Source organism: Acartia tonsa, chromosome 7, assembly GCF_053477335.1.
Source record: "Acartia tonsa isolate MP-2025a chromosome 7, ASM5347733v1, whole genome shotgun sequence".
Taxonomy (NCBI): domain Eukaryota; kingdom Metazoa; phylum Arthropoda; class Copepoda; order Calanoida; family Acartiidae; genus Acartia; species Acartia tonsa.
Genome location: NC_137266.1, coordinates 9679678 through 9707612, shown reverse-complemented (window position 1 = coordinate 9707612; position 27935 = coordinate 9679678). Strand labels below are relative to the sequence as shown.

The 27935-nt window shown below is 31.3% G+C and overlaps 1 protein-coding gene across 1 annotated transcript; it reads left to right on the top strand.

Annotated features, from left to right (window-relative positions):
* Positions 1–16782: 16782 nt before the first annotated feature.
* Positions 16783–18284, top strand: LOC145324116 (uncharacterized). The gene is made up of 4 exons (XM_080166744.1): positions 16783–16887; positions 17057–17102; positions 17424–17915; positions 18111–18284. The coding sequence occupies exons 1-4, from the start codon at positions 16885–16887 to the stop codon at positions 18161–18163; spliced, it is 594 nt and encodes a 197-aa protein (XP_080022870.1). The 5' UTR covers positions 16783–16884; the 3' UTR covers positions 18164–18284.
* Positions 18285–27935: the final 9651 nt, after the last annotated feature.

Below are 27935 nucleotides of genomic sequence, written 5' to 3'. Positions count from 1 at the left end.
ATAAAACTTGCTGAAGGTACTGTTAGGTACATAAGTTGGGTACTAGAAATTACTAGAGTTCTTTTTTCAAGTTGGCTTGACCGTAGTACTCTGGCAAATTGACACGTGGCAGATTGTGAGTTGTTAAAAACGCCAAAAATCTTGAAAATTTCACGATTCTCGTCTACAGGGGCCCATATGGAACCTTGAATCTCATTTTAGACTATGGGTTGCGCTGACAACCCTAGCTAAATCTTCATGCCATTTCCAAAAAGGTATAAAACGTTGTTCTAGCTCAACTGTGGCCCAGATAAGAGCCGCCGTGTCGAAGGGTAGCTTGAAAGATGGGAATTTGGATCCTGCGGTTACTCACGTCCCTAGGGAAATGTTGCCTCCTAACAGCCCAGATCTTAATCCATTAGACTATTTGACCCACAGCTACTTTGAAGCATGCACCAATAGACGTGCCTATACCACAAAGACCTCCCCCATTGCCACTATCAAGGAGAACTTCGCCAGCTTGTACAGGGTCATGGTGACCAGGGCCTGCGGGCGGTTCAGGGGGCGGGTAGGGGCGGTAATTGAGGCTAGCGGCGGTTTTATTGAATAATCTAATAGTCATATACCTATTTTGCCTCTCAGTTTTTAAAATTCGATAAAATCTTTAAAATTGACGATTTTATGTTAATTTATTTACAAATTAGAAAAAGTCCGGATTTATGTGCCGCACCCTGTATGTATAAAATGGCTAACATAATAATGATAATACAATAAATAAAATTATAAGTCTATATTCTTATATGGCTACGAAAACGATTAATATCCGCAGGATTAGAACCGGTTCTCAGTCACACTAAAAAATAATGTATAGCATCATATAAATAAGATTTTTAACGAATATCAAAAAAAGCTAACAAAACTGGTTTTAATCTAATAGTTTGTCATTTTAATATACACGAAAAGCTGTCTATAATACGATGCGATAAATAACTATTGTCATTTTGGTACCATAATGGATTAGAAAATTGTTACAAGCTTGTTTATGGTACTCTTGTAATGATGCTTAAAAGCTTTAATGCCTTAAATCTAAAATAAAACTTTAAGTTTTCATGTTGTAAAGGTATGCTTAAAAATTCTTTATTCTATGGTTACACAATTTTTTTATATAATTATTCGCTAATGAAGGTTTTTGTTATCCTTGTTTTAGTTTTAAGATCAGTAAATTCAGAAATAATTTGAAAATATCTTTAACAAAAGACATTTATGACAAGCATTTACCTAACAAACGGTTATACCTTTCAAAATGTAAAGTAGGAACAGTTTTATTTTTGTTTGTTAAGATCTCACTAACCTCTAAACCAATTAAATTCTTCATTAAAAGGAAATTTACATAGTGAAGATTTTAGACCATTTTAAATTTAATTTAAATTTTGGGTTAGTTTTATGCTATTTTTCTGACTTCTATCTAATAATGCTTTAGTTAGTCTTTGCGGTCCTAGTATCTAATGACTCCGTATTTGGAAAGGTGAAGAAAATAGCTTAAAACCTTCCCAAAACTAAAATATAATAACCTAAAACCATCCCTATGTTAAGCTTCCATAAAATGGTGACTAAATCTGTTCAGTGGTTAAACAATAGTGAGACACAAATTTCACAACAAATTAGAGAAAACCATCCAGGGACCTATTCAAAGCTATCCAGACAAAAAAGCTTACTACTTTACATTAAAGGAATTAAATTTTGGCTGGCTTCTTTTTTATTTTAGAATATTTTTGCTTATATATTTAAAATCATGAACTAAAAATTATTTGCTTTTTTTTATTTTTATGTACGTGCTTATATGCTTACGTATTTTCTTAGTAAAAAATAAAAACATAACAAGGGTTAGTACATCCATGACTAGCAAAACAGAATATCATACTTTATTATAACTTTAGCATTAAATTTAGCATTAAATAATAATTGAAAAGGCATTCAAAAAACGTTGAAAAACATTGATAAATACTAAAAAAAACACTGACAAACGATTGAAAAACATTAAAAAGATTTAATGAAAACATAATCTTTATGGGAATCCTTAAAACTATCTGGTCCTTTTTAGTGTTAATGTTTAGAATAGATGAAAGAAAGACACAATGATAAACCAGTGAAAGAGTTGCTACGCTACTAAAAAAATATGTAAATAGTGCACACGTTTTGCCAGTAATATTCTAAACAAGGTAAGCAACATTCAAATATGCCAAAATTATTCTTCAATTTTACTATACTAGCGACTACGCCCCTGTAGGCCTCTAGATGCACGTAAAATGTTAAGATCAGTTATTTACCAAAATCAATAAAATTTCCGCTTGGCAGCACTAGTATATTTTTTTGCGATTTCTCTTGGGATGGTTTTACTAACCCCCAAAATATCTATAAACCTTCCCAGGACCTATGAAAAGGTACATTGCAAAGGAGAATCATATCAGTTCAGCTTCTAGCGAGATCAGACACACAGACGTAGATCCTGTTACTTTTATATAAGGATTATATGTCTTCAATGAAAAGGACAAATAAAGGTTCCATTTATTTCATTGCATTGGTCATTATACCAGGGAGAGATTAGACAATGGGCGTAATTTATATACTACCCCAACATGATAATAAACAAAATTACTACAGAGAAAATAATTGGTTTAAAACTTTGGACCCTTACTTATGGTTTGAAATTAATATTTTAAAATGAACTCAAAGTTTAAATCCCATGAATTTATAAAACTTTGGGTCCCATCATTTTATACAGTACATAGTTCTCTCCTTAATAGCATTCACACAGACAGATTAACAGACCAAACCCGTAAATATTGTCGCACCATTGACGTACAGACTTTATAAAATGTAGGATAGCTTCGCTTCTAAATGTTTCCGCGGTTTGCATACTGAGATAGCAAGATAGATAAGACAGACAGATAGATAGATAGATAGATTTATAGTGCTAAAAATGCGTGGTTTGCATTTCAAATAATAGACAGTGTCCTTATAATGTTCTTAAAATAATTCCAAAATTATAGTTTATATGTATGTATAGTAAGATCTTTTAAACAGCTTTAAATCTGTTTGATCAATAAGCTTTATATAAGTCCTTGGAACGGTTTTGGTCTATTTTAATCAATTGTAAAAGAATAGCTATGAAGCAAAGCTTTTTAATAAAATTTAAATCTGCGGAATCATAGGCATAGCATGCAAATAGAGGTTATGCGTTGGTTATGGTTATAATAAGGGTGGTTTTCAGAGCCCTTTTGAAATTCCACAATTTTGAAATGCGCTAAAATTCTACTTTTATTCTTATTTCTAAAGTAAGTAGGATGTGCAACTGTGTCTGTATGTACCAAAAAAACTGTATATTCTTTTTCAAAAAAGCAATTTTAACAGATTTAGTATTTTATTTATCCAAAAGTATTAACTGTCCTTTTTTTTAAATTTTTCTTTTAATTCTATCAATTAAAATAAAAAAGGTTGTTTGTATATTTAGTGGCTGATCAGCATAGCTTTATTGATTTTTTAACTTGGTCAAATGGATTTACGAAAAAAAATATTTTCCTAGTTTTACATTAGTTGCGCTATTAATGATATATGTGGGGTTTTTTATTTTCAGTCAAACGTTATAGACCATTTGTTCACTTTTTGGAGACACTATAACCTGCTACAAAACTCAATTCAGATTCTATTTAGACGTAATATTGAGGATAAAAACTTTACAGGTCGTAAGTTTAGGGTATTAGGTCATTTTGTAAATAAAGAATGAAACCCTAACTAAAGTTCAGATGGGGTTTGTAGGAGGTTTTTATACAGAAACTTTACTTTTGTGATATATTAATTTTATTTGTACAGTGAAATTATTAAAAAAAAAAGAAATTAATAACCATCAAAGCGAGTACAGCAATTTGAATGATGCTTAATGGTTATATAATTATGGATATACCAAGTTAATCACGATGTTATTAATCGGACTAGAAATCCCCATTAAAAAAATATACCAGAACAAACGCAGGAGTAACAAATGTCAGAGTGGACAAACGTAGGACAGTCTTAAATGTTAAAATGATAAACTATTTCTTTACAGCTTAGGTTAGGTTAAAATATGAATATACAAATAACCCCTCCGCATGGGTTTGGTTTTTAAAAACCTATAAGATGGTTTAACATATGTTACGTAATGTTAATTGTCCACCCCGACGTTTGTCACTACTGCGTTTGTCCTAGGACCATTTTTCTAGTGTTAAGGAAATAATCAGATTATACTTTTCTTTTTTGAACATGCAAACTTGATTTCGATAGGACAATTCTAACATGCCTTATAACAATCAGAGCTATGGTAATAGGATAAAACCTAAATGTAGATAACGACCCCAAAAAAAACACTTTAGTGGTGTACATAATAGTAAACTCTGAAAATGCCAACCATCCTAGACAATTTGAATTTTGTTTGGGATAAAATTATCCTTTTCCTACAATTATATTTGTGCAAATTTTACCTTCCTGCAAACTAGCAAAAATTTGAAATATTTGCAATAATTTTAATTTATAACTATTCTGTATTACAATTTCTAATTTTCCAGAGAGAAAGGGGATAATGGGCTGTTTAATACACTAGCCCCTAAAGTTTATAATAACGTTTTCTTATTCGTTAGCTTAACAACTTTGGGACTCTAGGGAATTTTGATTGATTGATTAATTTAGTTAAGTGTCCAAACGTTTAAACTACTTATCTTAATCTACAGAAGGGTAAATTTTGTGTATCGTTATTGAAAATGTACATAAATTCATCGGTCATTGTCTTATCCCTTTAGATGGCTGTAATTTTTACTTTATTTTAGGATTCCGTTGCTTGTTAGGCAATTTAAGGGCTGCCGCCGTTTCTTCGTTTGTCTTTTTAAAATCCATGCTTTCTATTGCTATTATTCATTTTATGAAAACACTAAAATTTTTTGGAAAAATTTGCTTTAAAGCGTCAAGTTTGAATATAATTAGGATGTTTATTAGGGGTTATAGTTGAACACAAATATGTAAATCATATATCCTCAGAAACTTCTAAATTTTTCCCATATTAATTTTGAAGATTTTTCTGGAAAATATTAGAAGGATTTGCTAGGGGAAATGTGATTTTTTCGATTGCTATTCGAGATAGAAAGCTTAAATTTCCAATGGTAATTCTTCTAATGAGAATCCAGCATATAATTAACCTAGTCCATCGGACTTTTGGTCAAGCTTCAACTATGCAAGACAGTTATGCTTGATTTATTGGATATTTTCTCTTTTTCCTTTTTTTCTATAACTTACTTTGTCGGTTGTCCATACATGATCTCTTTGGGTGCTCCGCTACCTATGGATGTTTTTATCCTTGTTTATATCATGATCAGAGAAAAGATCAATAAAACATTTGTTCTAACACTCATATACAATTATTGTTCAAAAGGGTGTGAAAAAATGTCAGGGATTTTGTTTGAAGAATGAAAATAGTTCTATCGAAGGCCAACAGCCGTTAAGTATTAAGGACACTGCTAAGGAATGATAAAGTTTAAAGATTCGGTTAGACTGCGGCTGTATGCATTTAGACTGCAGTTACAGATTTATAAAACGAGAATATTTGTTTAATTGCATCGTATTATAGACAGCTTTCCACAGATATTATAATGAAAAATATAAGATTACAACCAGATCTGTTAGCCCCGATGGGCCGAAGGCACAGGCTAACAAACCTGGCATTAATCTTATGATACTTATTTTATTATTTATGGAAAATTCTTTCTAAATAATATGATGTTATACATGATTTTAAGCATGGCTGAGTACAGGTTCTAATCCAACGGATATTAATCGCTTTCGAAGTCAATACTGGAAAAATTTATTCACGGCGTTTATTCCAAAATGAGATTAACAAATTGTTTTTTTTTCTCAGATACAATATCCCTCCGTGACGAGTAAAAAAGGGGAAATGATTTTATTTAGTTTTTTTTGCCAATATTTTGAAACATATTGACAAATTAATCATAGCAAAATATAGAAAATATTTTTTTTTATAAATTTTGTAACAACAATAGAGAAGAGTAAAAACATTCTTTTAAAATTTTTAGCTCGTAACATCATTTAGAAGTTATATTTTAACGGGTCAGCTGAATTTGAGTTGCTGATTGTGTACACAGTTTCCTCGGTGTTTCTTCATCCCATTTTAATATTTACTAATAGCTAAAAAAGCTTCAAACTTTCAAAAAAAAAATATAATTTTATTATTTCAAACAATCGGCAACTCAAATTCAGTTGACCTTTAAACGTGAACACTTAATGGTAACTTTAATTTAAACTGCACATTAACCAAACATATTAAAAAAGGAGGTGCTTTCCTAAATTTATTCCATTGCAGAACAGACTAAATGATAACAAAAACCTTTGAATTTGGATTATTTTAAAGTTACTTTACTTCATTGATTTTTTTTTCAATATGACTAATCCATACTCCCTGTGTAAAGCAAAAAAGTTACCCTCTGCAAATAGCAAATAACTCCTAAAATGACTATTGGCGGAATTCTTTGTAAACTTTTTATGCTAATTACAGTAGAATTTAGGTGTTGTGCTGTTTCCATAATAAAGGATGATTGTATCAGAAAAAAAAGTCCTTTAAGGAGGAAGGGGACATTGAGCTGTTTATTACACTAGTCTCCAAAGTTTCATAATAACGTTTCATTATTCGTTGGCTTTACAACGTAAAGAACTTTTTATCAAACTTGTTGCTTGTCCGGACGTTTCAACCACTAATTTTAATCTACAGAAGGGGTAATTTTGTGTAGCATCTATGGGGATAACATGAATTTATCGGCAAATGTATTATTCCTTTATTACCTTGAGTAGCTTTGCTAATATTAAAGTGTTTTCAAAAAGAAAGAGCATGTTTACCAAGAAGGAAGGAAAACTAACATAATAATTAATCGAACGCCCATCTAATCTAAAATACTACTTATTAGCTATTATCTCACATTATAATAAGGCAGAAGAAAAAATTATCGCCCATTGTCCTTTCTCTATTACCCTGCTTTGTAACAGATGAATCATAGACCCTCTTAATGACTTCAAAAATCCATAAAAACCATCCGAAAAGTGCTCAACCATCTTTCTACCTATCCAACAAGGATGAAACATCTATAAAAGGGAAGCTCTAAAAACAGAAGGAGGACAAACTAATATTAACTGTTGTGTAGAGTTACTTTTATTTTTCGATTTGATTATAGAGATACCTTGCTTATATTATTTTACCTTGTTGTCTTGGAAATCATTATTTTAAAAATCAGAAGAATATAATTTGTTATCCAAATTTAAAACTTATCATGTTTTAAATGGATGTACGGACATTCTGGTAACTATTATAGAGTTGCTACACTTGCTAAATGGTACCTTATTGTTATAGGAATCGTCATGTAAAGTTTGAACGATTGGAAAATTTTGGCATGTCTAAATTAACGAAATGGGCTAACCGTTACGGACGCCTGGACGTACGGACTGACCCTAATTATAGAGAAGCTTTGCTTTCAAAAGTATTGTATCTGTCTATATCTACATAAAAAAGGAGTCATTTTTTTCTCTGGACACAGCGGGCCTTTTTAGGGGAATAACAAGGACAAATATATCCAGAAGTAGCACAGCAATAACATTGTAGATAATATAAGTAGGTTATGATTTAGTACTAAGTCTTTAGACAAACATAGTACATGAAAATAATTTAATGAAAATATAAAACAATGACAAATCAAACTAATGTAAATCCCGATTATATGATTTAAAAATGAACTTAAAGATTGATATTCGGGGAAGAGTATAATTTTCAATTCCGCTCCATCCACTAATTAAAGAAAAGTTTCGCTTTTAATAAAAAAGGGGAGTTTTGAGTTTAGAATTTTTTATATTCCCTCGTCTATCCCTATTATATAAAATGCCTTATAGTCAGGGATCTTAAGGGATAAGACAATGGACAATAAATTAATAAACTTACCCAATGATGATAAATACAATTACCCCTCCTGTAAATTAAAATTATTGGTATAAATGTTTGGCTACTTTTAGTTTATACCCAAAATTTAATGTTTCATAAGATATCCAAAATTTTCAAGCCAACGAATGTAAATGTTATAAAACTTTGGGTGCCAATGTAATTTTACTGACATATGTCCCTTCCCTCCCTGCTTATAATACATACGTTGAAAGTTCACTAGAATTAATGATGGTTTTTTTCTACTAGATACATTATTTAAAGCGCAGCTACTCCATAACTAATAAGTATATGTTGTGACCGTACGCTCCATCAAACTAGGAACAAAGTAATATAATTGTGTAGCTTTTGTCGTAAAGCTTATAGTAATCTTATCGCTTGCACTTAACCCTTACAGATCGGGCCCCAATTCCCACCTTAATAGATCGGAGGGGAGGGGGGTCATATTGACCCCACCCTCTATTTCGGCTTCTGTTACAGATAAAGACGTAAAATTTTTTGCTGATTGTTCATGTGTATTTTTAGAGAAAATTACTTTTTCTAGTCATAGCGGTCAGGCCGCTCCTTATCCGCTTTTTAGCGGCCAGCCGCTAAATTTTAAAACAGCTGTAGAGCGGCCAATTTTGCAGCTAGGATGACCAAATTTTAGGACGAACTTTTATTTTTCATAACAAAAAATTTACTTTTTCTGATCATCGCCGAAAAACGGCAAATAACGGAAACCGCCATTTTCGGCGGTTACGGCGGTAAAACGGCGGTTGGCGGCGCCAAATAATATTTTTATCTGTTTATTGATCCTCAAGGATTTACCAAAAAATTTATAGGTCTCTAGCTGAAACAGAAGCCACGATATTCATGATATATGTCTGTAGTAAAAGCCGGACAAAAATCGGTCATAAAGTCGGTCAGGGTGCGGTCAATAGGTCATAACACCACTTTTCTCATAAGGTCATTGATATCTCAGTAATCTCAGTATTCACCAAAAAAATTTTAGGTTTATACCTTATACACAAAAGTCATAATGTAGAAGTTAAGATTTATTTAGAATTTTAATTTTGGCGCTACCCAACCGACTTTGACCGGACACCACGACCGACACAGACCAGATATCCTAATAAAATCAACTCTTGCCGACGCATAATTACTAAACTTAAAAAGTCAGGAAGTCACAACTCTCTATCTTACCTACAAAAAAAAATGAAATTGAAAAAACTAGAGGGGTGGTCAATATGACCCCCCCCCCCCGATCTGTAAGGGTTAAGGGAAGTGAGGGAGTAAAGAAAGGAAAAAAGAAAAATAGACATCATATAATTTTTTTTATAAAGGGGTTGATTTAATAAAATCTAATGCCTTGTTGAGATGAACAAAAAGGAGTGTTTGTTCTTTTCATATTAAGATATACAAACTCCTTGGAATCTCTTTCTCATAGAAATTTAAGTCCAATAAGAAACAGCCAAGATACCCAAAATTTCATATAGACAAACAGACATTTATCCTATTACTTTGGCTTACAACACACATCCAATTAATAGATGGATAACGTTTTGTCTTACAAACACAAATTGTATATGTTTGGCTTCGCTACCATTCGACAACACTTTCCTTGTTTATTTTTAAAGTTAACGTATTATTAAATTCTTTATAGCATTAATATTGTAATAAATAGGTAAGCTACATTTAACCGACAGAACTATTAAATGAAATATCCAATTGTAGTAACTAAGCTACTCTATAATTCACTTGACTGTCCGTCGGTCCATAACGCTTATTTAATCTTACTAAATAGCAACAAGTATACAATTTTTTCTGTCGGTCTGTTAGTCATGCTAGAGACTGTTTTTTTTGTGCTTCGCTACTTACAAAGAAGAAGAAAGTCTCTAAAAAAATCATCATGTGACGTCATAAAAATGAGGGATTATTTATCTCTTTTTTAGGGGTTTTCTTTCCCACTACTCCTCTCCTCATCCCTCATTTTCATGACGTCAGAATTTCTTTTGAGGGACTTTCTTCGTCTTCCTACTTACAAATGTGTCATCCAATTTAAAAATGGAAACCTTCCTACATATTTTTAGGCCGTCTCTTATACAGCATTTTGACCTTCTGATAGAATTGTCCTAGCAGGGTAAAACCATAATAATATAAGTTCAATGGCCAGCGCAGCAATATAAAAACCAACAACTAATTAACCCCTAACGGTCGGGGGGGGGGGGGGTGGTAAACGACCCCCCCCCGCCCCCCCCCATCCGGTTTTTTCTATCTCATTTTCTGTGTGTGAAAGATAAAGAGCCCAAACTGCTTGACTTTTTAAGTATGGGTTTGAACGCCCCACCCCCCCCCCCCCCCCCCCGACCGATTAAGGTGCGGCAAGGGGCCCGACTGTAAAGGGTTAAAGAATTAATAATAATAAAGTAAATTTTAAGAAGTAACTGAAAGAATATTATAGTGATGTTATATTTCTTAAACATTCGTCTAAAAACAAAGTAATTTTAAACGAGGTACTAGAAAGGATGAACGTACAGATATGCCCTATCTATAAAATAGCTACGCAATGCAAAAATATTTTTTTTTCCTAATTATAAGTCTGTAATGGTTATCTCTTATTTTTTATGGAAAAATTATGGGTTAAAAACATACAAACACCTAATAAATCAAAACACGAGAAAAGTTATATCCATAGGCGGTACAGCTATCCTTATATAAAAATAATAGGATATCTGTCTGTCTGTGTGTACCGAAGGATCTTGCTAACCACTGAACCGATATGTTTTTCCTTTTATAGTGTAGGTCATTGGAAGGATTATTATTATCTATAATACAAAGTAGAACGATGTCTGTGTGTTTGTTTGTCTGTTTGTTTGTAGCGAAGGATCTCGCTAACCGCTGAACCGATCGGGTTCTCCTTTACAGGGTAGCTTCTCATAGTTCCCGGGAAGGTTTATAACTATTTTCTTGGGGGGTTGGACACCACCAACCCCCAAAAAAATGAAAAATACCCCACCCCCCAAAAAAAATTCTTTTTAAAACTAAAATAAAAAAGTGGGGTCGACTAACCCTCCCCTCCCAAATTTTTTTTTTCTTTTTCTTTTTTATTTTAAATCTAAAATACGAAAATTGGTTTGATCAAACCTCTTGGGGCAAAGCCCCTAGAGGCTAGGGGCGAAGCCGCTAGTTTTGTTATAAAGTGTTACTTAGCACAAGTTATAGAGTAGCTTCGCTACTAGCACAAATTTAATGGTGCATTAATTTATGATCAAGGCAATACAATTGAGTTTAGAAAATGATTTATTGGTGAAAAACAAATCTTTTAAATAATGTAAGAATAATTATATGGTGAATTTAAGATAATTTCTACTTATAACTTCATTCATAAACAATGATGAAATTTGTTAAAACAATATTGGATATGGTTCTGTTTATTACACTAGTCCCCAAAGTTTTTTAATAACGTTTTCTAAATTAGTTGCCGGTTGGTTTATTATGTTAAGTGTTCAAACATTTGAACCACTAATTGTAATCTAAAGAAGGTGTAATTTTGTGTATGATCATTGGGGATATGCACCAATTTATTGGTCTTTGTCTTATCCCTTTACATCAATGAGTAAGATATGTGATTCTAAATATCTCGAAAACTGTCTAAGAGTTCTAATTTAAAATTGTTTTAATTAGTTGCGTGCACAGGATGTTGCCAGATTGTGTTTTTTTCTTTTGAGGGGGGGGGGATGGTAGCCCTATAAAATTTCTATGAATCCCCCCCCTCCTCCTACATCAACCCTTGTCTGGAAAGTCATAGCTGCGTTACTTAACTTAACCAAACCTAAAATAACTATTAAAACACATTTTACAATGAACATGTCATGCGTTTAACCTTTTTTTTATGAAAATTCCTCCCTCCCCACTGCACTTGATGTTATAATCAAAATATTTTTGCTTTCATATAAATTACTCTTAATTCTTTCCTTTTATCCATCTTAATCAAAATTTATCCCGCCCCCTTTGATTGTACCTTTTACTTATCACCCCCTTCTGTTCCTTAATATCTGTTTGGTCATTATCAAAACCGATAGTGAACATAATAATGCCATTTATCCCGGTCATACGCCGTCATGCGTCATATTGGAAGTGTGACGTAAATTCCAGATCTCAGTTTTCGCTATATGATATACTATTTTTCTCTATAAGATAAAAGCGATGCTTGCAAGAGTATTTAATTTGCTATAATACAAAGATAAATTTTTCTCAAATCGTGAAATCTGGGATCTGAAATTTGCGTCACCCTTCCAACAAGACGCATGACCGCGAGAAATGGCATTATTTGGTCCACTTTCAACAAAACCACCCTATTTAGTCGGGGATCCTAAGTAAGGATAAACAATATACATACCAAATATTGATAAACATTTCTAAAATAAAACTATTGGTTGAAACGTTTGTGTACTAAAAGATTATAAGAAGTGGAAAAAGAAAACGTGATTGTAAAACACTGGATACTAGTGTAAATACCAGTCTGATTTCCCCTACCTCCATGCAATTAATTTATTTTCAAACTACACCAAAACCAACCGAGAAGTCACAAAGTGCATAAAATAATTCAAAATAATCATTTAAAAGTTCCCCTTTGTTTACTCACTTGCTTTCCTCCTTCACTTATCCAACTTCTATGTTCGATCAGTACCTTTGGTTAAAATTTTTACCCGTTTTAAAATTTTTATTTATAACCTTTTATCATTATATTTTAAGGAAAAATAGTTTTTCTTTAGTTTTCTCTCCTCTCTACTTTCCTCTCTTTCTTAATTTTTTCCCTATTCTCCTACTTATTATCTATATGTCTATTATATAGTATGGTTGATAAATGAGTATAAACTCATACATATGCTCGTGAATACACACACAGCAGGATACGAAATAGTTATCTACCTATCTAACAGAAACATCAGGATAGAAAGAATCTATCTATCTATCTATCGATCTATCTATCTATCTATCTATCTATCTATCTATCTATCTATCTATCTATCTATCTATCTATCTATCTATCTATCTATCTATCTATCTATCTATCTATCTATCTATCTATCTATCTATCTATCTATCTATCTATCTATCTATCTATCTATCTATCTATCTATCTATCTATCTATCTATCTATCTATCTATCTATCTATCTATCTATCTATCTATTTATCTATCTTTCTATCTATCTATCTATCTATCTATCTATCTATCTATCTATCTATCTATCTATCTATCTATCTATCTATCTATCTATCTATCTATCTATCTATCTATCTATCTATCTATCTACCTATCTATCTATCTATCTATCTATCTATCTATCTATCTATCTATCTATCTATCTATCTATCTATCTATCTATCTATCTATCTATCTAACTATCTATCTATCTAACTATCTATATATCTATCTATCTATCTATCTATATATCTATCTATCTATATATCTATCTATCTATCTATCTATCTATCTATCTATCTATCTATCTATCTATCTATCTATCTATCTATCTATCTATCTATCTATCTACCTATCTATCTATCTATCTATCTATCTATCTATCTATCTATCTATCTATCTATCCATCTATCTATCTATCTATCTATCTATCTATCTATTTATCTATCTATCTATCTATCTATCTATCTATCTATCTATCTATCCAAGGAATATAAAAGCTCAGCATGAATCATACATAAAATTCATACCAATATTTAAACATATCTCCCCTTTCATTTACCGAGGTTATATACTAACAAGTAAAGGTAAAGATAAATATAACCCTTTCCACAAAAATGTGGATTTTTTGGAGACTAATTTTCTCAGTGGGGTTGAACCACCCTCCTATTGAATCAATTTCACAAGATTTACATAAAGTTCAAGAACGTTACAACTTATAGTTATTGATATAGAATATACGTGGATATATTGATGTGGATAAATTTTGTTTGCTAATTTGGACTTCATTTATTGGTCAGTACGTTTTTTCATAGAAGATAGAAGGTGGGGTAAAGGGGCAATCATTGATTTAGCCAGCGGCGAACGTTATATTATCAGAAGACATGAAAATCATGTGCAACATCCAAGTAATAATATATCGATTTTTATATCCCAAATAAAATGTAATTTCTATACTTTAATTTAGATTAAGTCAAGTTAAATGAGGGTTACGAGAGTCCCGCAGAGATAATCCCCTACAGGAAAAGTGCCTCATTTGAAGCTAATATTTTAATTTTTACCCACAATATTTTAAACAAACATCCTATCACTTTCATATTTGTTAAAATTTTTATTTTACAATTAATATTTTAATAATCCTTGCATCAATAATAAAGTGTTATTGATGCAAAAACATAATCGGCCAGTTCCAAAAATTTTATTAAACCTAACTGTCACATAACGATGTCTTTCTAGAATACTATTTAAATACCTTGTTTTCTCTTTTATGAAAAATATTTTTAAAACCGCCTGATAAAAAATAAAGCCCTCCCCTTTTCTTACATTATAATTTTGAATTATTATTAGACGCTTCCTTCTCAATTTTTTTCAAAGAATTAAACCTAAGAAAACAAGTATGATAACATCCATAAAAGCGAAGCAAAAATTATTTAAATATGTTGTTCAAAGCTTTGTTAAATAGTTGATGTTTATAACTGTTTGTACATTCCTTCGCTTAATTTATGAACTTTGCTAAAATCGATTATTTCTATAAAGCCGAGAAAGGAGATGTATGTCTGTCCTACTGTAATATTTTTGTTGTTTAAAGTTTTACATCGTATCATTCCATTACGGTTCCAAGAAAAGTTTAATTCAATATTGTTAATTTATTAGAGGGTTATTATTCCCTTAAAAATTCGACAAAGATGTTTCATCGTCACATAAGAATAGCTGAAATTAACAAATAGAATTTATAATAAGATATAAATTGAATACAAAAAATTAGGGGTTCTATTTTATATAATTATTTTTTGGATGAAATTTATTTCAAAGTTATACACATAACAAATTGACCATGATGGATTTCTTCTTACAATTTTATTAACTATGATTTGTTTAAAAAAATATATTTAAATTTTTTTTCTAAATACCTAACGGAATGTTTTTGAACTAAAATTTTACCTTATGAAAGGTAGAGACTTTATGGTGATGGTGGTGAAGGGAGAGGGATTAAAACAAATTAGGGACTGTGAGATTTAAATGAGGCGTAAAAATATTTTAGGAGGAGGAGTTAGATTTTTATTATGGGATTATAAATAAGATTTATAATTAGAATTGGAAATCTACTGTACAATTGTGGGTAAGTTGGACCGACCGGACAAACTCACTAATTCTAAAATATAATGTAGTAGGATATCTTTATTCTTTAACTGTCTGAAGCTTAAGATCTTGGTAAACGCCGAAACGAGTCATACATATTTGCACTTTAGTTTTATTGGGCCGGGATATTTTTTACTGGGGCGATTTCTTTGGGATGGTGAAGGTATACTCCCCCGAAATAGCTATAAATCTTCCCAGGACCTATGTAAAGTTCTTTTGTAAAGGATAACCATATCAGTCCAGCGGGAGGTCCTTCGGCACCCACACGTATCTGATAGATTAAATTATAAATATTAATTCTTATACGACGACGTTTTCTTTCATACAATTTTTTTATAAATACAAAAAGTGCATAAACAGTATAACAATGACAAAACATGTCCATTAAGAGCGAAGCAATGACAACACAAAATAGAGTACTTTAAAAGCTACTCCTGCAGGCAAACTGCATCCACACATAGATGAATTATCTTACACTAGCGGCTACGCCCCTAGAGGCCTCTAGGGGCACTTGAGGAGAAGAGAGTCGAATTTAATAATTTAATTTCTTATTTTAGATTTTAAAAGAAAAAGTAAAAAAAAATTACGTTTGACGTTTGTTTTTCGTTGAACTCTCTTTCTAAAATTGAGAAATTTAAAAAAAATTAATTTCTCTAGGGAGGTTGGTGGTACCCTCCCCCAAAATAGTTATAAACCTTCCCGGGACATATGAGAATCTACCCTGTTAAGGAGAACCCGATCGGTTTAGCGGTTAGCAAGATCCTTCGGTACAAACACACAAACCCACAGACAAACATCCTGTTACTTTATTATAAGGACTAGCGGCTACGCCCCTAGAGGCCTCTAGGGGCACTTGAGGAGGAGAGAGTCGAATTTAGTAATTCAATTTCTTATTTTAGATTTTAAAAGAAAAAGTAAAAAAAATTTACGTTTGATGTTTGTTTTTCGTTGAACTCTCTTTCTAAAATTGAGAAATTTAAAAAAAATTTAATTTCTCTAGGGAGGGTGGTGGTACCCTCCCCCAAAATAGTTATAAACCTTCCAGGGACATATGAGAATCTACCCTGTTAAGGAGAACCCGATCGGTTCAGTGGTTAGCAAGATCCTTCGCTACAAACAAACAAACAGACAGACAGACAAACAAACAAACAGACAGACATCGTTCTACTTTGTATTATAGATAATATTTTTAATTCACTGAAATATAAAGTTGGGTTGTAAGGGGGGGGGGGGTCTTTAGTCACTAGGTTCTTTCTTTGGGGGAAAGCACCTTTCGAGGTTTTCTGTAATTATTATCGAAATGTTTACAAATACATAGAACATTTTTTTTTGTATTTGTCACTAAAAAAATTTCCTAAGTGATAAATAGTGTCTAAAAATGTTTAGTAGCTACGCTATTAATAGTAAATGAAATTTGATCATGATTCAATTTTTACATTTAATTATTCCAAATTAATAATGTTTTATTTAATAAAACTATACAGTATTAACATATTAATAATTACAAATGTTTACAATATGAAATGAAGTTAATTTATTTTACAGATTAAAAGAAAAAAATGGTAAATTAAATTTAATTTCTTTAAAATTAAAAAAAAATAATTCTAATGTGAAAACTATTTTAAGCAAAACAACAAAGTTAGTGAATGTATCACGGAAAACTAAAATTTGATGAATATGTTAAGTAATGTTTATAATCTTTTTAACTAGGTAATAAAATTTCTTTTTTAGAAAGAAGTTGGCTTTCTGATGTTTTGTTTTACACTTACCAAATCAGGTTTGATTAAAATAATTGATATATTATGACTTTGATGTTGCACCAGATTTTCATTTACAATGCTAAAGTGTTGCTCGCAGCTGGCTAATTAACGATTCTTCACATTTACCGCGCCACCTCCCCTCCTGAACTGACCAATAAATAAATGCCTAAAAATTTTCCCCTGTCAATCTAACCACGTATATTCAATTACATAAAACATTTTAAAACAACAACTATGCCAGACTTCTTTTTCAATATTTAGTAATTTCTTTTTTAATTTCTATCTTTTTGATATTTTCTTTTATAATAACATTTGTAAAATATTATTTTATAATTTAGAGTCAAACCAAAAACATTTTTCTCACCATGGCATTGGCAAAGATGAAAATGATGGGACAGTTAAAAATCGCGCTATGTACATGAATTTCTACCAAAGTGGCAATGATGGGCGCATACAGTTCAACCAATGGTCATCCCAGGATGGTAGACCTGAACCTCCAATATGGCCCCTGCAGCCTACTGAACCACCTTTTCGGCCAATCCAACCTCCTCCAATTCAGCCTCCATTTAGGCCTATGCCACCAGTTCAACCTCCAATAATGCCTCCAATGCCTGGAGTTCAAAATTGGAGGGGTAATGATGCTGCAGGTCGCCATGTTGAAATTGACTGGGGAAGCCTTGGCGATGGACATGATGGAGCAATGGAGCAAAATGGAGGTTTAGGAAGTGAGGGACGTGATTGGGGTGGTAATGGGGCTGGCTGGAGTGGTAATGGAGCTGATAGGAGTGGCAATGGAGCTAGATGGAATGGTAAAGCTGGAAGTAATGCAGGTAAGCTCCCCTCCCATAAGAATTAAATTTCATCACCTATTACGATTGTTACCTTCTCCCACATCATAATAGTATTAAACATTCCCAGAACCTATGAGAAGCTAAACTATAAACGAGAACCATAATAGTTAGTAAGATCCTTCAAAGGAAACAGACAAAAACAAATCCTTTCATACACACGACATTTTTATGTAGGTAATAGAGGTGAATTGAGTGAAGAATGGAATGGAAAAGGTGGATGGCGTTAGAAAAATAATTTTAAAACATCTTTAAAAACGAAATATTTTTAATAATTAAACTGTTTTTACATCTAATTGAAAATGTATACTTTATACTAATTTAAAACCAAGAATAACAACATCCAAGAAAAGCGAGTTGAAAAACATTTCATAACATTTCCCTCGTAGTAGTTTATTTTGCTTACAGACAAAGTGATTTATAGACAGGTAAAATTCAAAACGAGGACAATGGGCTGTTTGTCTCAAAAGTTTTATGATAACATTTTCTTAATTTTTACCTCAACAACTTTGGGACTATTGTTGAATTTTGATTGGTTGGTTCATTAAGTTGTGTGTCGAAACGTTTCTACCACCAATCGTATGGATTAATAGAAATAAAAGGGTTAAATTTGATTATCTTCATTTGGGATGACATCAATTTTTCGGCCATAGTCTTATCCCTTAAGATCTCTGAGCAATATTACATTTTTCCGACTATATGACAATGTCTTAATAAACTGACAGATAAATAAAGAAAAAATTTTAGAGTAACTTTGCTTTTAAAAATGCCAAAGATCAGTTACCTACTAATTGTTAATCTATCTATCTATCACTAATGACCAATACAAACTTAACAGTATATAAATTGCTATTAGTAGCGAATCTACCCTGTATAATCTTTTGGTTAATTCTAATTATATTTTTTATGAGTAGGTACTTTCACTCAAATTTTTGATCACATAAGCCCCCCTCCCATTAAAAATTTTGATTAAAAAATAATTTCTAGACACTGCGCAGGGTTCTAATCATGTGGGTAATATTTCTGCGTGACTCATCTAACTTTACTTACTTTACTTAACCTTACCTATATAACCTATAGTAAGCAGCAAAATATTTTTGAATAAAATTGTCCTTGGTTAATGTAAAAGCATCGTATAAATGTTAAATTCAATTTTCATTAGAATACAGTTCCACGGCCCTTCTTTCACAATTGTGTTACTACAGACGACCAATCCAATTATCATTTTCATTAATGCCTAAAGTTTAGTCTTAATACCCTTAGGTTTCACGACCTTTGTTTGAAAGTTTTAGACCAAGGTATTCTCCCAAATCTAACTATGTATGTTGCAGGGTTGACATAGCAGCAAAAGAAAGAATTTTAGACGTCTTTGGTTATGACACAGTGTTGGGCCGAGATTCAAACCTATTACCTTCCCGACAACAATGAGCGAATACGCTGAGTGTTACACCTAGCGAATTAAAGGGATGAGACTATGGCCGCTAAATTGATGCATATCTCCAATGATGATACACAAAATTACCCCCTTTGTAGTTTACAATCACCAACCATTAAAATTTTCAATTTTCTTACTAATTACTACTGTGGTATCCGCCGAGGATAAATGGCAGACACCGGAGTTCAATTAGATTACGGCAGTGTGACAGACGTGGACACCTTACTATAGAGAAGCTACGCTTCTCTAGCTTTCACTAGATAATGATCAACATCTATTTTCAGTTGTCACTTTATTGAAGGGTTAAGAGATACTGAAGCTATATACAACAAACAATAATTACATGGATAGGAATAAATAATCATAACATGAAAGCATAAATAATACATATACAATGGTCAGTTTGGGCAATAATGATTCCCCCATCCCTGGAAAGGGTGGGGGAGAATTAAGAATACAGTTAACCATAATAAACATGACAGATTCAAATCATTAATTCTAAGCGTAGGGAGGGGGTCACTAGACCCCTTCCCCAGGACTCGGGGGAGGGCCATTGACCCTCCACCGAACCCCAGATCAGGGGTGCCATAGACATGGCTCACGGTTGCCGAATACCACACTACCAGTCAATAACTTAGGTAAAGGAAGAGGCAATACTTCTTTAGTTTTTATATCAACATAAAACTAGATAGATAGATAATAGTATTGATAGAAAGATAGACAGACGAAAAGATAGAAAGAAAGATAATTATAAAGATAGATAGATAGAAAAACAGATAGAAGAAGAATAGATAAAATCGACGATAGATAGATAGAAAAATAGATAGAAAGATAGATACAATGAATGATAAATAGAAAAAAAAGAACGAAAGAAAAAAAATTAATCAGGTAGAAGGATAAGTACAAAAATAGACAGTAAGGCAGTTATATAACCTACATAATACTAATAATAATACAACATTTATTTATTAATTAAAACTGTATTGACCTATCGCTATCTCTATAAATTAATAGATAGAAAGATAGATTGTTAATTATAAATTGGGCAGTAACTCAGCAGTTATTTATAAAGATAAACTATAATTGTAATTAGTTACATTACAAAATAGTCAAAAACCATGTTAAAAATAGCGAAAACCTTAACAGAGTTTCCATAATTTATTAAGGCAATCAGTCTTTCTTTTTTAAAAACGCATCTGAAATAACAGAAGCAATTTTTAATAGGCTTATTTTATCAGTATAATAATAATGGATAAAGGACAGGGGTGAAATTGTCGTTAATTTAGGTTGCTACAATGGGACTCATTTAATAGTCAGTTCGTCTATTCATTTCTAGGATGGGAAGGGATGGAGTAAAGGAAGTGGAGGCGGGTATTGTTATTTTATCCCGCTGCTAGTTTCACTAGAGCACATGAAAATCTGGTGTAGCATCCAAATAATTATTAATCCATTACAATAACCTAATGGACAATCAAAGATAAACTAATGAACACTCTCAATTACAAAAATAAATTACCCCTCTTATGTTAACCTAAAATATAAACATACAAAATACATTTTTCCATAAACCTCGTCATTTTGCTGAAAATTAATTATGACTGTATTGTATAAGCTCTTAATAGTAATTGGCCATAAATAATTACACCAATAAGAAACGTGCCGCCCCCTTTGAATTCACCCCTCCCAGTTTTTAGCCAACTTGTCTCTAACGTAATTTGTAAGTGTTCTTACTAAACTTAAGATAAGTAGTTCCTTGGCCCTTAGCATGTAGGGGAGGGCGGAGAAATTAGGGAAAATAGCATAAAACCACTCAAGGACATTAATAAAACTACAGCTATTCCCGAGATCTTGAGCTTCAGACAAAAAAGACAAAGAAGAAACACCTACTATATCAGGGATACGGCAATGACCGATAAATAAGTGTAAATCCCCAATGATTATACACAATATTACCCCTTCTGATTACAATCAATCAAGAAAACATTATTATAAAACTTTGGGGACTAGTGCAATAAACAGCTTAATGCCTCCTCCCTCCCTTACTTAAACAACCAAACTCACGAATTTTCTAATTAAAGGCCAACCCTACAAATAATGAGTTAGATGTATTGAATTTATTAAATACTTGTTGAGCTTAAAATATTTTTTGTTAACTTTTTGTGATTAACTTTTTTACAATTTCAAACTCTAATAACGCCCAACTACTCTATAAGTAGAGTATGTTAGTATGTCCGTCAATAAACTATTGCATTGCAGTAAACTGTTAATTTGTTTTGTTAGCCCCGAGGAGCCAAAGGCCCGGACTAACAAATTTTTATTAATTTTTTTATTTTTATTTAATTTTTCTGAGAAAAATGTCCGTAACACGATAATATACATGATATTTATTTTGATAATGGCTGAGAACCGGTTCTAATCCAGCAAATATTAATCCGTTTCGAAGCCATACTGGAATAGTTATTTCTCGCATCGTATTATAAACGGCTTTCCGCGGATATAGAATGTACAATTATAAGATTAAAACCAGTTTTCTTAGCCCCGAGGTGCCGAAGGCACGGGCTAAAAAAACTGGTTTTAATCTTATGATTGTACATTTTTATATCCGTAGAAAGCGGTTTATAATACGATGCTAGACATAGTTTTTTCGCATGGATAAGAACCGGTTCCTATCCACCGGATTCGAATGAATACGAGAAATATAAATACTTCCCATATTATAAGTTTTTTCAAAAAATAATCTAACAATACTAATCATATCCATAAGTAGCGCAGAATTAGAACTGTAAAAAATAATTTTAAATAAAATTGGAAGAACATAATGAAAGAATATAAATGCCTTGTTGGCCAGAAACAATTAATTTTGCAACAAATTTAAATTAACAAGTTAATATTCTGCTTATTAAGTTCTGACACTCTACTAGAGTTATTGTTTTTTATCCTTCCTTCTGATTTTAGAGCTTAACTTTTATGGAAGTTGTCATTCTTGTTCTGTTATGTTTTAGGTGAAATGAAAACATCAAATTGGCACTTAACATGGGATCTCTTTCAAATATTTTTAAAGGCGAAGCTTTTCTATAATTAGGGTCCGTCCGTACTTCCGTCCGTAACGGATAGCTTTTTTCGTTAATTTAGGCATGTTAGAATTGTCCTATCTATTTCAAATTTTGCATTGTTATTCCTTTAGTAGTTAGGTACGATTAAGAAAGCGTAGCAACTCTATAATCATTACCAAAATGTCCGTACGTCTATTTTAAACATGTTGATTTTTTTTACTTTTTCAACAACAAATTTTTATGTGATCTAATCATCCGATTGATTTGATTTTTGGTATATTGATTCCTGGGACATCAAAGTATAATGTAATAAGCGAAGCTACTCTATAATCAAGTCCTAAAAATGTAAGTATGTCCATAAACATTATCCTGTATCAAGCAGTTTTTCAACAATTTTACTTACAATTTTACTTTGACTCTTATACATTTATATTCTTATTATTCAGTTCTGTGAGTTAAATTACTTATAATTTTAATATTGAATATTATATAATTTTGATTTTTGAAATGTTTTTTATTGAATAAATATATATATTGCCTGGGTAGTAAATTTTCTTACAAAATATATATTTAAAAATAGTTAGATACAGTTAATAGTAGTTTTTTAATAGATTTTAATAATGGTCACAACGAAGTATTGTTCTTCTTGATAAGGAAACACTTAAGTTTCGAAATTATGTAAGCTCTTGTAGCTCTCTTAAATATGAAACATTGCATTGTCAAGGTATTGCTTTCCGCGTTTATCAAAATAAAAATTTATGTGATTAAAACCAGTTTTGTTAGCCTCGCGAGAGGCCCGAGCTTACCAAACTGTAACTAATTTTTCAAATCTTTTATTTTAATGTTTTTGGGAATTTTTCTGTTACACAATTCTATACATGGTTTTTCAGTATGAATGAGAACCTGTCTTAATCCAGCGGATATTAATCCGTTTGGAAGCCATATCAGAAAATCTAATCATAATACAGTTTGAGATATGGAGTAGCTAAGCTAGTAATAATGTAACAATTGAAATAATATTACTTGGATATTGCACCAGATATAATAAAATGATACTTGCAGCTACCTTAAATGTTAGCAACCTAAATTGACGACAATTTTGCCCTGTCAATATATCCACGCATACTATATCCATTAATGTAACCTATAATTAGTATTGTAGTATTTACAATCTTATACTTCAAATTAAATAAGGGGCGTGTCGGGTCTAAATTCTTGCAGTCAATTTCAGGGCAGTTCTTGGAGTCAAATAATATTGATATTATAACAGCAAGATAACAAGCTTTAAATACTCAAATTCTTCTATTATAGAAGATGTTTTGGGGGACCTTAAAAAATCTTAACTATATCCATAATTATGTTAAACCTAGTTCACTTGTAGATTAATCTTTGACCCTGCTTTAGAAAACATTCTTATCTTTGGTTTTAAAATTGTATTTAGACAAAATTAGGATTCTTGTAGTTTTTATCAGGGCTCGGCAGCCGCTGCAATATACAAATAGAGAATTTCCTCTATTTAAATTCATAGTTTTTTTTTCATGTTTACTTCAATATAATTATCTAAAACATGAAAAATCATATTTTAGTATTTCGATATTTTAACACTTATTTTTATAATTTACAATTGCATAGAAATAATTGATCAAACAGGCACACTAAATTGAGTTACAGAGTAGCAGCTTTTTTATCATGTAAATCTTCTTTAAAAAATTCAGAAACTATTTTTTATAGCTACAAACATTACCAATATAATGATGACAAGATGCTTATTAATAATAAGTTTTCATAACTTTTTATTTTGTTACTTCAGATTTTAACTTTTGCTACAAATGTTGATATCCTTCATGAAAATGAAATAACACATTTTCTCGTATTTATTCGAATCCGGTGGATAGGAACCGGTTCTCATCCATACGAAAAAACTGGTTTTAATCTTATAATTGTTCATTTTATATCCGCGGAAAGCCGTTTATAATACGATGCGAGAAATAACTATTAAAGCATTGTTAAAATGTTATATGTATATTTCACAGTTCAAATAAATAATAGGTAATAAATCCACTAAGATTAATCTTTATAAGCCATGCTCCTTTGATTTTGCTCGTTTGGTGTTCAATCATTATTACTTGTATTGTACAATAGGATACATTTTGTCAAAATTTTTTCGAATATAAATGATTTTGGATTTTAACATTCATTATTCTTATCGTGAATTGAAGTATTTTAGAATTTTGTATCGATTTCTTACTCGCCATGATCATTCCTGTTATGTTAGGTACAATTTAGAAAGTATAGCAACTGAATAATCAATGATAGAAAGCCCAAATATAATCATCCTATTCACTTGATAATTTACAATTTTGAATATAGATTACTAGGACCATTAGGTATGTCATGAACCAATTATCTCTGTAATCAAATCATAAAATGCAAGTATGAATTAGGTTTAATATTCTTTTTTTTCTTTTCGTCTTCTTTAAAAAGGGGCTTCAGGAATCAAATACACTATCCCCATTTTGGTCAAGATAGTACTCCTGTAGCTCCTGGTGCATATCCTGAAAATTTTACTTTTTTTCCACCAATTTATATTTAGTTAATAATTAATCTCTTAGTATATATTATTTTATTTTGTATGAGACTAAACATCATAATGTAAACTCTAAATTGTCGATAGATAGCAGCAATATAGAGTATTGTATGTGCTATCTCCTAAGCTAGGGGGTACCTGGCAGCACCAAATAAACATTATTATTATTATTTTTATATTAATTTCCTATATCTTAAATTGTCAGTATTGTATAAACATTAAGGATTATTTTCCTTATATCAGTACTATCACATCTCGATAACTGCTTTATATCTATTGTAATACCTAGCGTAAAGCATCTTTAAAAACCCAGTATAGGTGTCATGGCAAATTGGTCAATAATTAAAGCTGTCCGCGCGTACTTACAACTTTAATTAAATGGGCCGTACTAAGATTTTCATGGACAAATAATCTTATAGGAAGAGTAGTATATTAATTGCAGGATTTAAGCTATTTTCAGAGCCAATGGAAATCTTCCTGTAAGATAAAAAAGCCCTCCAAAATAGCCTAAAATTGTATAGGATGAATTGCAAATTTCATAGATCTTATTGGACACATACAACCATTTATTTATATATAGGATAATCGGCTTATCAATCTATGGTAGTTAGGAGTAAATTAAAGGGTGTTTACAATGTTTACTTGTTGGTAAAGTCTATCTATCTATCTATCCAGATAGAGGGGACAATGGGGTGTTAATAACTCTGGTCCCCAAAGTTTTATAATACGTTTTCGTATTCGTTGGCTCAACGACTTTGGGGACTTCAGTGAATTTTGATTGTATGATTAATAGAGTTGAGTGTTTACACGTTTCGACCACTTATTTTAATTTACAGAGGGGGTAATTTAACATCTTCATTTGGGATGTACATCAATTTCTCAGCCATTTTCTTATCCCTTTAGATCCATGCTATCTATCTATAAGGAAATTCAACAGGATAAAATTTATTTAAAAGCAAAGGGTTTGAGTTATTAGGTTTGGGGGGAAATTTAATAATATACAATGAAAGGAAAGAAAAGGAAGCAAATATGAAAAGGAAAAGGGTTTAATTTTGAAGGGAGGAGTAGTTCAGGATGCATGATAGTTTAGGCTATAAGATAAAACAGCAAATGTTAGAGAATAGCAAAAGTATTTCTTCTCGAAACGTAGTCACTGTATAGTTTTAAAGTTTTGTATATTTGACAATCAATTTAAAATATAAAATACATTGAACTTGGTATTCAATAGACTTTCGTGTAATATAATGGTTGGTTTTCTAATACTTTAAGATATTTTGATCAGGTCGCTTTCCAAGATGACTCTGACCAATGCCACTGTCAGCGATTGGTAAGTTACTGTAAATCCGTAGATCTTGTTAACCGCTGTTCCGATATAGTTCTCCTTTACAATGTAGCTTCTCATTTGGTTTATAACAATTTTGGGGAAGGGTGCCACCATTTTCTGAAGAAAAATTTCCCCTAGTTTTACCCACCCCTAAAAATATAGTTTTCTTTTAAAACTACAATAGAAATGAGGGGGGGTCTATGAAGGAACCCGCCAATTTAAACCATTGTAATATTGTGTAAACACTAAACATATATGAAAGGTAATAAAATGATAAATCTACAATTTTATTGTCCGCGCTCTCTTTCAAATAAAAAGCTGGTTCCAATACAGGAATAATAGATAAAATTACAGTAGGAGGCAAATATTAATTGCCTACTTCTCTATTGTTATTCTTTAACTAAAATAAATCATCTTTGAATGAAAATTTTAACCCCTTTTGCCGACTTTTCATTAGCTGGTTTATGAGATGGAAAATTATTTTGAAAAGCGTCTAATGATCAAGGGGCCAATGAGTTCAAATCTCAGCCCAAAATTGTCGCAGTCAGGCGCGTGTCAATGTTAGTAATAAAAAGCAGAATTCCTTGGCCAATTAGCATGTATAATTTCATAAGATGTACACAAGATGATCAATATTAGAAAGATCATGATATACTTAGGGGATTAGTCTAAAGACAGAGTGATTTAAAGAATAAATTTTCATTGGACAGCACATTAAATCTTTACCAACAAATTAAACCTCTATCTTAAACAGCAGATGAGTATAAACACATTTTCCCATTTTTATATAAAGTAGTTAATCAGTGTTTAAGAGAATCTTCACAAGAAACAGCCTGCAATCCTATTTTTTATGAAGGTTTCCTATAGCAATGAACATCCAGTAAATAATTTACTCTGGTAGTCACGTTTCAAAAATATAAATATTAAAACTGATAAAACAAAAATGTGAAGTTTGGTGATTTTTCCAATTAATGTATTCTTAATTTATTTGTGCTCTTTAAATCACTTTGTCCAAAGGTCCCTCCATGATTAATTATTGTGCTAAAGCTTTGCTAATTATGTGTGTTGTCATCCTTGTTCTCACAAAATTAAATAAATTGTAAAATTTATTTGATTTTTTAGATTATATAAAAAATGTAAAATAAAATTGTGAACCAACTCATATTTTCATTTTAAATCCAGTGCAATAAATTTTCAGTGCTTTTCGGCTCATATCCTTTAAGATTTACTAAATTTCCTCAAATTTAACTTTATCATTCTTGAAATAAAGTTTGTTTTTGTAGCCAAAATGTTTTTGACTATTTATAAAATGATTTTTAGAGGAAGAATTCAATAAAAATAAAAGGTGGTACTTGATTTCGCAAATGAACCAAAAACTAACATTTTGAATAAGTTGTATTTGATCATGCTTATCATAGGTTAGATTAGGTAAAGTAAGGGGAAATTTTGTTTTTTATTTTATCGTCCATTGCCATATTCTTAAGGTCCTTGCGAGTTATAGATTAATTTTTTCTGAAACATAAATTAACTTCAGCTGCCTTTGATACCTTAAATCCTGTATGTAAGTACAACAAGGTAAATATTATAACACAAAAAGTGTATG

Bases quoted from the DNA above. Each gene is read 5' to 3' on its own strand.
- LOC145324116 (XM_080166744.1), top strand. The intron at 17,103-17,423 runs GTTTGATTAAAA...TTTATAATTTAG, and splicing joins TTTTACACTTACCAAATCAG to AGTCAAACCAAAAACATTTT. The intron at 17,916-18,110 runs GTAAGCTCCCCT...ATTTTTATGTAG, and splicing joins TAAAGCTGGAAGTAATGCAG to GTAATAGAGGTGAATTGAGT.